General features: G+C 40.6%; 1 protein-coding gene across 1 annotated transcript in view; it reads right to left on the bottom strand.

Annotated features, from left to right (window-relative positions):
* Nucleotides 1-11546, bottom strand: part of TNFRSF10B (TNF receptor superfamily member 10b) — a 45748-nt gene that overhangs the window by 15926 nt on the left and 18276 nt on the right. The window contains 1 exon segment of the mRNA XM_045286847.1: nt 2494-2572. Coding sequence (XP_045142782.1) covers nt 2494-2572 — 79 coding nt within the window.

Here is an 11546-nt window from a genome sequence, read left to right as displayed (position 1 = left end):
TTGAGTTTGGCCACTGACACCTGTGGACTTGGTTTACAGGGGAAAAAGGAGAAGACGAGAGCGGGTTGACTGGTCTAAGGTTCATGACCTAGCCCTATCAGGCCACTTCTCCTCCTAGCCAGGATTTAACCTACTTCTCTATCCTTCCCGCTGAAGCTCAGGGTTCCAGCATTATCACCTGTATCTGTTTCAGTAGGTCTCCTGTGTCTTTCCTGTAGATTGACTATGTAGCTTATTCACCTAGTTCACCACCTTGCTGCAAGTCCTACTCTTTCCCTTTCATCCAAGTTCACACTTGTCTTCCCTGTAATCCATGAATTCCTCTCCCTCCCTTTCTCATCCCTGGTAGCTATCAAAAAAGGCTTATTTTAGTGTGAGAATCTAGTCTTGACTTTTCTAATAGTGTCCTCATACAGTATTTGTCCTTTTGTGGTGGATTGAACTCACTCAGCATAATACCCTCCAGCTTATCCATATTATGAGGGGTTTTGCAGATTCACAATTATTCTTTAATGTTGTGTAGTATTCCATTGGGTGGATACAGCAGTGTTTACCCATTCTTCCACTGCTGGGCATTTAAGTTGTGTTGCTATTATATACAGTATTAAAATGAACACAGGTGTGCATATATGTGTTTGTGTCTCAACTCTTATTTCTCTAGGCTATAAACCAAGGAGAGGATTTGCTGAGTCCTATAATATTTCCATTCCCAATTGTTTGAAGATGTGCCCTATCACATTCCAGAGTGTTTGCACCATTTCACAGCCCCACCAACAGTGTACAGGGTTCTAGTTTTTCCATACCCCTGTTAGTATTTGTTATTTTGTGGGACTTTGCTATGGATGCTAGGACGATGGGATAGCTCTCACATGGCTAATGACTATGAGCATTTCTTCACATGTTTATTGGATGCCTGAAAATCTTCTTTGCTGGTTTTGAAAATGATAAGGGCAACAACTGTACAAATGTGCTTGACACACAATGTATGGATGTATGGATTGTGATGAGTTGTACGAGCCCCCAATAAAATGATTTAAAAAAAATCTTTGCTGACGGGTCTGTTCATGTCCTCGATTCTTTCTATATTGGATTATTGTCATTTTAAAAGCATAATGCTCTTGATCTAAGAAATGCATACACTCAGTAGTAAGAAATATAACAACTAATAGAAACACTGAAAGAAAAGTTCATAAGAAAAACAATACACATGACCTCTTTCTCATGAAAAGATCCCCATTCAGAAAAACAGAAATGTAATTTGAGAGAGTTCTCAGCTCAGTGGTGTTTGCTAAGGTGACCCCATCTTCTTGATTGGAGTATTCCCTTACTTTCCTACTCTCCATGTCCTGTCCATTCCTTCTCAGCCCCTTTGCTGATCCAGTCTCCCCAGACCAATGTCCTCAAGCTAGTCTTGCACTTTCCCTTTTTCAGCTCCTGCAACCTCTTCCTGAGTGACCCACTCAATGCTGGGGCTTCCAAAACCACGTGTATGCTGACAACCCCCGGTGTGTACCCCTAGCTCTGACCACATACCATTCTTTTGGAGACTCAGATCAAATCCAAACAATGCTGTTTAATGCCTTTCTTGCCCTCACTCTTCACTTGCAATCCACTGGCATGTTCTAACAGCTCTACCCAAAGCATCTTGTGAGTTCTTCGTATTCACCATCCTAGTCAGAACCCTTTCTTCTATGGATTATAGCAGTAGGTGTCTGAAGTTCTCCTGCATTGTCAGTGGAAGTCCTTGTACAAGACATGTCCATTTCAATTTTATATAAGTGGGGAAAGAAATATGCAAGGTAAAATTAAGATCAACAACCCCTCCAGGTGTGGCAACTGCCAACATTCCCCATGCTCACACAATCAGTATATAAACATAGACACACAATCGCATAGTATGCCACACCTGTGTGACACATACTGACCTAAATCTGACTCCACCCACTTCACAATAATTCATGGAAGGAACTCCATTTTCTTCTACTCTCCCCCACTTTCAATTCAAGAATGGCCACATAAAAAGAAAGCAAATTAGATCCTATCAATTCCCTCCCTAAACTTCTAAAGGACTTAGATTAATCCCCAGATAAAACCCAAGCCCCTTGCCCTGTGCAATCTGGAGACACGTGAGCCCCGGCTTCACAGCCCCCTACTCTCACAAAAGGTCTCCTGTCTGTTTGAAAAGCCAACCTCCTGCCAACCTGAGACCCTTCTTCCTGGTGTTCCAGGGTGTCTGGCCTCACTCATTGCACCATGGGCCTTGCCCATCTTTGTATGTCAGCCCAGAGTCACCACTCCTCACGGATCCTGTCTCTGTCTCACACATCCTCTGTGGCCCTACCCAGTGCTCATCATGCCTCCGTCCTGTTGAACTTTTGTTTCGGTGCCCCAGAAAGGAAACCCTCTGAGGGCAGTGTCCACTAGTGCAGTGTCTGGCACACTGGGACTAGGAGACACAGCAACTGCGAGGGCGAGGCTCCTGCTGGAACGCACCTGGCGGGCATTTGATAGGGGTAGCAATTGTCTTCCTGGCTTCTTTCCCAATATCTGTTTCAGAAGAGTTCGTTGAGACCTGTGAAGACAAAGTAGGTCAGGATGATCCCATTCCAGAATGCACCAAATATCCACTTCACCCGCTCTCCAAAACCTGGGCTTTTCTTCAGGCTCGAAACTCTCAGATACTGTTTTGTATTCCTGCTTGACCCATTGGTTTGAGAGCTAGCCCTCAAGCTCCCCTTAACCCCTTTCCTTTTATTATAAATCACCTTTGTTCTAGAAAATGTAGGCAAGTTTAGGGAAGATGATATAAAAACACAAAATAACATGTATTCCCGTCCACCTGAGAGGGCAGCATGCTTTAGTATATTGACTGAGTTAGTTTCACTACTTAATCATGTATTATGAATTCTCATCCCTCTCTCTCTCTCTCATACACACATAAACACTCATATACACAAAAACACTTTCACAAATGAGAGTTATCCTATATGCAAATTTTTAAAAACAGTATATAGCATCAAACATTTAAGTACGGAACTTCTGGTTTAGCAGGACTCCTGACATGTTGTCTACCAAATCAGTGTCTTTTTCCTTTCTTGGTTAGTCATTGTTCATTGAACTACATGTAGCGGCATAGTGATTACGCCTTGGGCTGCTAACCTCAAGGTCAGTAGTTTGAAAACACCAACTTCTCTGAGAGAGAAAGATGACGCTTTCTACTTCTTTTTAAAAAGTTATCATCTTGGAAATCCACAGTGGCAGTTCTACCCTGTCCTACTGGATCACCATGAGTCAGAATCAACTAAATGGCAGGAAGTTTGGTCAATTTTTATTTGCTTTACACACACATGTAATAATGTGTGTATGTGTGTGTGTGTGTGTATGTGTGTGTGTGTGTGTGTGGTTGCTAAAGATATAAGAGCCCTGGTGGTGCTGTGGGTTAGACACTAGGCTGTTAAACACCAGGTCAGGGGTTAAAACCCACCAGTCACTCTGACTTCTACACTATAATTACACTCAGGAGTCCGAAGACCAGGTCCTCCAAAGTTGGTCATGGGCAGGTCACATGATCACCGTGGCCATCTGTATTCATATGTGTAAGACTAACAGCCTGGGCACAAGGGTCGCCAGGCCTCAACGAGCTCTGTCAATGACAAGTTTAAAGCCCGTCTTAGGTCTTAGTGCAGCTGAACAGAATACCACAGTGGGTGAATTTAAAGAACAGAAGATTATTTTCTCCCAATTAAGGAGGCTAGAAGTCCAAATTCAGGGGAAGGCTTGTGTTGTCTCTTGCAGCCATTCTTTGCATCCCTGGCCTTGTAGACTCATCTGCCCCTGTCCTCTTCAGACACTGTCCTCTTCAGTCCACGTCCCTTTACGTATGTGCTCAGTTTTCTATTTATAGCTGCTTTTTTTTTTTTAGAGTTATTTTATTTATTTTTAATTTTTAAAAAATTTTAAAACCATTTTATTAGGGGCTCATACAACTGTTATCCCAATCCATACACACATCAATTGTGTAAAGCTTATAGCTGCTTTTTGTATAACTTACACTGGTGAGTAGGTTTGCAGATGGGGGAGGGAGTGGGTGGAGGTAGAAGTGGAGAAGGGGTTAGAGTTTACTAAAAATCAAAACAAAACAAACCCCTCAAAGTTACGGCCATCAAGTCAGTTCTGACTTCACTGCAGATTAGTAAACAAGCGTCAGTAAATTCATGCTCACCTTGCTTTCTGAGAACTCTATCCCTTCTCATAAAACAAAACAAACTGCCGGTCAATCAACTCTGACTTATAACTACCCTATGTAGCCTAAGATGAGGCTATGTAGTCCCATAAATATTTACAGCCATCCCAGTTAGGGATTGTAAAATTGAAAAGGAGCTTTGATCCTGTTGCTAGGTGCTGTGAGTTGGGAGATCAACAGATGTCAGCCAGATCTAGAAGTAGGATCTTTTTGATAGGGTGAGAAACATGTGAAATTGTTCACTGCAGATGAATAAGTAACCCCCCTTTTACCACTGTCCAGCTGCTTCTGTGAACCCCGTTCTTCCCAGCCCAGTCAAACCTCTTACCTCTTATTTTTCCAGCCCCTGAGACAACCCAAGCAGTCAAACCTCTCTGCTCACTGGCATCTGGGAAATAGCTCTGTGTGGGCAGCATGCTACATACGTAATCAGTACCCAAGCTTAACTTTTCACACACCCCCTTGCCTCCTTCTTTCCTACTTTAGTCTCTGGTGCCCTCCCCCTCAGTAGCACCCTTCCTTACACAGCACATGTATTCACAAAATAAAGCTATCAAAGAGGGGGACCCCCCCACTCACAGGCACAGTTTTATCTTCTACTTCATATTATTTTCTTTGGGTTTTGTACCTTTGTTCTTTTACAGTGGGCTCATATCTTTAGAGTTCTCTCTCACTTCCTTTTCCAGTGCCCTCTTCTGGGTCAGCCCCACCCTCCTGATAATACCCATTCCTCCTAGTCAATAGACCAGCAGTTCTCAACCTGTGGGTCTCGACCCCTTTGGGGGTCAAACGGCCCTTTCACAGGGGTCATCTGATTCATCACAGTAGCAAAATGACAGTGACGAAGTAGCAATGAGAATAATTTTATGGTTGGGGGGGTCACCACAACATGAGGAACTGTATTACAGGGTGGAGACATGAGGAAGGTTGAGAACCACTGCCATAGACCGTCCTTTAGGTCCCAGCAAACCCACCCAAACAAGGGCTCTCTCATTCCCAGACTGAGTTCCCTGACACACCTGCATTCACATTTCCATACAACAGAAATTAGCCAATCGGAGACTTTCTTCTTTGGTCATTTTTCTTCCTGCATAATCACCCATCATCTTTTTCTGCACTCTCTCTTTATTGTCCTAAAATATAATTCAGTAGAACTTATTAATTCTGATTACCCTTCATAAAATACATCTCTCCATTATTTGTTGCCATACAGAAAGCTGCTTATTATTATTATTTTATTCTCACTATTCTTCCTCACTACCCATCTCATTTACCTATCTCTCTCCCTTTTCTCCACTTCACCATCATATATTTCCCAACTGCTATTCCATCCCTACCACAAACCGAAACAGAGCCGACTACCTCTACGTGACCCTTTATCTCTCATATCACGAAATGCTGTGCTATAATGATGCCAAGGAAACAGCAGGAAACCATGATAAGCCAGAGAAATCAAGAAATACAAACACACACAAAAATGGAAATCATCCCAAATCAAAATCACTCTGGGAAAATCACTCTGAAGAAGAGGGCATGAAATTGCAAGATGTAAAAGTCAGAAGAATGACGTTCGGGTTCTATCAAGAGTCTGCTCATGAGAACATTGGGGAATAAATGAAAAACCAAAATCCTTAAACCAAAAGGAATGCCAAATACAAACAATTAAATAACAGAATTAGACAACATAGCAAAAGACCTGAGGAATAGAATGAGAGAAGGGGGAAATCAAATCAGTGTGGTCAAAGAGAATCACTGTGAATGCAATCAATGAGAGAAACAATCAACAACAAACAAACAAACAAAACAAACAAGAAAGAATGAAAAAAAACCAAAAACACCTGAGAATGATATGGGACACTATCAAAAAGAATAAGAAATGAAAAAAGTGGCAGAGAAAATAATGTGAGAAATCATCAAAGAAAATTTCCCCAGCATCACAAAAGAGGAGACAATAACTATTCAAGAAGTCAAGAAAACTACAAATAGGCTAGATCTCAAAAGAAAAACATTACGACATATTGTAATCAAAATATCCCCTTTGAAGCAAAAAGAGAGGATCCCAATGGCAGCTAGAGAAAACGAAACAGTCACCTACAAAGGAAAACCAATACGCAGAAGCTCAGATTTCTCAATGGAAACTATGAAGATAAGAAGACAATAGGCTGACATATAAAAACGCTGAAAGAAAATAACTGCCAACCAAGAATCCTATATCCAGCAAAATTATCCCTCAGATATGAGGGAGAAATAAAGATACTTCCAAACAAGGAAAAATAAAGAATTTACAAAAACAAGACCAGCATTACAAAATATATTAACCAGATCATATGGACAGAGAATCAACAACAGGAGAAAAACTTTAGGTCAACAGAAAGGACAATAAAACCCAGAAACCATGATGAAAGCAGCACTCAAAACAACATATGAAGGGGGACCCCAAAAACAATGTAATTTTTTTTCAAAGCTATGTATTAAGTTTTTTTTACACAACAACATTATCACCTTCAAAGACCTCTCTATTATACTTCATTCATTTGTCAAATCTGCAATTCCATTCTTGGAAACGGTTTTTCAAATTCATCTATTTGGATGGCTGACAGCACCTCCCTCGTTTTTTTTTTCTTCTTCATCTCTTCAAATTGCTCTTTTTGTGACCCTCTTCATTTTCAGAAACAAAAAGATGTTGCATGGAGTGAGTTCAGGTGAATAGGTGCATTCAGAAACAGAGGCATGCTGTCTTCCCTCTCCCCCCAAAAACCAAACAAACTGGAGCACTGAGATGGCTGCATGAGCAGGTGCATTATTGTGGTGGCAAAACCTATCCCCCGTCTGCCACAACTCAGGCCTTTTATTGTCATACACTGCTACGCTATATTCTCAGAACCTCTAAATCGAAAGCTTGGTTAACAGTATGACCTGGTGGAATGAACTCCAAATGCCCTACAAGTTAACATTTTCATCCATTTGAGGAGTTGATGGATATCCAGAATGAAGCTTGCCATCAATCGATATTTCACCGTTTTTGAAACAAGAAAACCACTTGTACACTTGAGTTTTTCCCATAACACTGTCCTGTAAGCTGTGTTCAACATCACAATAGTTTCTGTGGCATTTTTCCCGAGCAGGAAACAAATTTCACATCCGCACACTGTTCTCTTAAATCAGTCATCACAAAAAACGAGGTTTGAGCAAAACTGCTTTTATGAAAAAATTCACTGTGACCAGAGAGAACCTTCCCAAGTGATGCCATTGGGTGCATGAACTCAGAGCAAGTTGCTCGAAGCTTGCCTAGTGGGGAAAATGTGCACTATAAAAGATCCACCCAATGGAGCTCTTTGCCGTTTTGGGGGGGGTTCCCTCATAGAAGTAGAGGAGGAACAAAAACACCAATAAAGCCACGCACACAAAATATGTATAAAGAAAAGGACACCAAATACAAACAGCAAAATGACAGCAGCAAACACACATATATTAATAATGGCACCAAATGTCAATGGATCAAATACACCAGTCAAAAGAGAGTAACAGATTGGGTTAGAAAAGAAAACCCATATATATGTTGCCTACACAAGACACCCTTAAACTCAAAGACAAATAAAAATTAAAGGATGGGGAAAAAATCCACAGAGCCAATGGTAACCATAAAAAGGCAAGTGTAGCAATATTGATCTCTGATAAAATAGGCCTCAAGGCAATAATGTAAGGAGAGACTAAATGGACAGTACATAATGATTAAAGGAACAGTATACCCAGAGGATATAACCCTAATAAACACACATAACCAACAGAAGACTCTCAGCATACATCAATCAAATTCTCACAGAACTGAAAACAGGAATAAATAGCTCAACAAAGGAGACTAAGAGGCTTCAACAAACCACCCTCAAAGAAAGACATATCATCAGGAAAGAAACTCAATAAAGAAACAGAAAAGCTAAACAGCACAATCCACCAGCTCCGCATCCTAGACATACACAGTGCACTCGACCCAGCAACAACACAATGTGTGTTCTTCACCAGAGCACATGGCACATACTCTAGAATAGATCATGTACTATCCACAATGCAAGCTTCAACAAATTCAAAAACACTGAGATCCTAACATTCATTTTCTCAGATCACAACAGTAGAAAGCTAAAAATGAACAGCAGAAAGAACAGGAGCATAAAGACAAACACATGGAGACCAAATAAAATGCTACTTAAAAATGACTGGTTAATATATCAAATAAGAGGTGAAATTAAGAAGTTTCTAGAAACAAACCATAATGATAACACATCATACCAGAACCATTGGGACATAGCAAAAGCTGTTATCAGAGGACAATTTTACAGCAATTGATTCACACATGAAAAAAGAGGAGAAATCCAAAATCCACACCTTAACACAACACCTCCAACAACTAGAACAAGGGCAACAACACAAGCCCTCCAACAACAGGAGAAAAGAAACCATAGAGATAAAGATGAAATAAAAGGAATAATAACACAGTACTAGGAAATACTGTACTCCAACAAGTTTGATAATCTAGAAGAAATGGACAAATATCTACAAACACACCATTTACCCAATTTAACACAGATGGATGTAGAAAATCTGAATAGACTCATAACAAAAGAAGATATAGAGAAGGTCAACAAAAAATTTCTAAACAAGAAAAGCCCAGGAGCAGATGGCTTCACCGATTAATTCTACCAATTATTCAGAGAAGAGCTGTCACTAATGTAAAAATGAGTAACAGAAAATCTTCAAACTCAGTCTATGAAACCAACATGACCCTGATTCCAAAACTAGGCTAAGACCCTACAAAGAAAACTAAACACGCTCATGAATCTAGATGCAAAAATGCTCAACACACTTCTGGCCAATAGAATCCAACAACATATCAAAACAATTATTCATCACGACCAAGTGGGATTCATACCAGGGATGCAAAGCTGGTTCAGCATTCAAAACCAATCAATGTAATTCACCACAAAAGGAAGATAAGGAATAGGAACCACATAATCACATCAATAGATGCAGAAAAAGCACCTGACAACATCCAACCGCCATGCCTAATAAAACCAGTCAGTAAGACAGGACTAGACAGTGAATTCCTAAACATAATAAAAGCCATATACCAGGGGGGGAAGAGGCTAATATCACATTCATTGGGGGGGAAATGAGAACCTCTTTCATGAACATGAGGACTGCACAAGGGTGCCCCTTATCACGACTCTAATTTCACACTGTGTTGGAAGTCCTAGCCAGAATCATTAGACAACAAAAATGAGTCAAGGGAATACAACGGGGCAAAGAAGAAACGAAGTTTTGACTCTTTTCAGAAGACATGATTTTACAGAGAACCCCAAGGATTCCACCAAAAGACTTTTGGAAAAAATTGAGGGATTTGGTAAAGTAGCAGGATACAAGATTAAAAGCAGAAATCAAATGGATTCAGTGAGAAAGCTCAAAAAAAAAAAATCAAGAAATTGGGCTGCTAACCACGAGGTCAGCAATTCGAAACCCCCACCACACTTCCCAGGGCAAAAACAGGACTTTCAACTCCCACAAAGACATACAGTCTCAGAACCTCACAGGGGCAGTTCTACCTGGTCCTATAGGTTCTCAATCTTCCTAATGCCGCAACCCCTTCATGCAGGGCCTTCATGTGGTGGTGACCCCCAACCATAAAATTATTTTCATTGCTACTTCATAACTGCAATGTTGCTACTGTTATAAATCATCATGCAATTATCAGATAGGCAGAATGTATTTTCATTGTTACAAATTGTCCATAATTAAAGCATAGTGATTAATCACAAAACAATATATCATTATATCTTGTGAATATATATTTCTAATGACAAATTTAAAAAATCAAGAAATCAATACCAATTACAATAGCTACTGTGTTAGTCTGGGTAGACTAGAGAAACAAATTCATGGACACTCATGTGTGTAATAGAGAACTTTATATCAAAGAGTAATTGTATATTAAGAAAGCATTCCAGCCCAGTCCAGTTGAAGCCCATAAGTATGATATAAGCTCATACGTCGAATACCAGTCTGTAAATTCCTCTTTAGACTTACACAACACATGCAGTGACTCCAAATGTAGGAAGATCACAGGCCAGTGTGTGGAAACTCTTGTGGATCCAGTGGCAATGGAAGAATTTACAAGCTGATAGGGGTCTCCAAATGGCTCCTCCAGCTCCAGGGCTGCAGCGTAGCTCCATGTGTCTTCTCAACAGGAATGTCTCACAGGGAGTGAGCCTGTGTTCCACCTTCAGCGAGCTATTTATCTCCTTAGTGCCTCCAAATGAGGTCATCAAGCTGCAACCTGCTTGAAAGGCTAAACTCCACCACTTCACTGTTAAGTCTCAAATTTACAACAGATTATGTAACTACCACAGCTACCCAAAGATGAAATACCTAGGAATAAATCTAACTGAATAAACAAAAGACCTGTACAAAGAAAACTACAGAACATTACTACAAGAAACAAAAGAGACATAGACAAATGGAATATCTTGTGTTCATGGACAGGAAGACTTAATATTGTGACAGTGTCCTTACTACCTAAAGAAACCTATAAATACATTGCAATTCTGATGCAAATCCCAATATCATTCTTTAAAGAAATGGAAAACAAGCAACTTCATATGGAAAGGGAAAGGGCCTGAGGTAAGTAAAGAACTTCTCAAAAAGAAGGAGGTCTTGCACTACCCACCCTCAAAATCTGTTACACAGCCACAGTAGTCAACACTCCCTGGTACTGATATTGTGATGGACACATAGACCAATGGAACAGGATAGGAAGCCAGAAATACAAGCATCCATCTACAGACAACTGATTTTTTAAACAAAGGGCCAAAAACCATCAGATGGGAAAGGGACACCCTCTTCAACAAATGGTGCTGGAAAAATTGGATTTCCATCTGTAGAAAAATGAAAAAAAACCAACACCAAACCCCTGCAAAAAAAACAAACTCAAGATGGAGTAGAGCCCTAAATGTAAGCCCCAGAGCTGTCAGGATCGTCGATGTGAAAACTGGGACAAAGGTAAAGGCCCTATTGCAGGGCATACATGGAGTACCAGATATAACAGAGGAGGCACACACCGTGGAAGACAAAATAGATGACTTGTTGTTGTTGGTGTTGTTGTTGTTAGGTGCCGTCAAGTTGGTTCCAACCCACAGTAACCCTGTGCACAACTTTAAGGAAACACTGCTCCTGTGCCATCCACACCCTTGCTCCTGTGCCTGAGCCCATTGCTGCAGCCGCTGTGTCCATCCGTCTAGTTGAGGCCTTTCTCTTT

The sequence above is a fragment of the Echinops telfairi genome, unplaced genomic scaffold, assembly GCF_000313985.2.
Source record: "Echinops telfairi isolate 266 unplaced genomic scaffold, ASM31398v2 ScPeMD7_9;HRSCAF=40, whole genome shotgun sequence".
NCBI lineage: Eukaryota > Metazoa > Chordata > Mammalia > Afrosoricida > Tenrecidae > Echinops > Echinops telfairi.
This window is presented reverse-complemented; position numbering and strand designations above follow the sequence as displayed.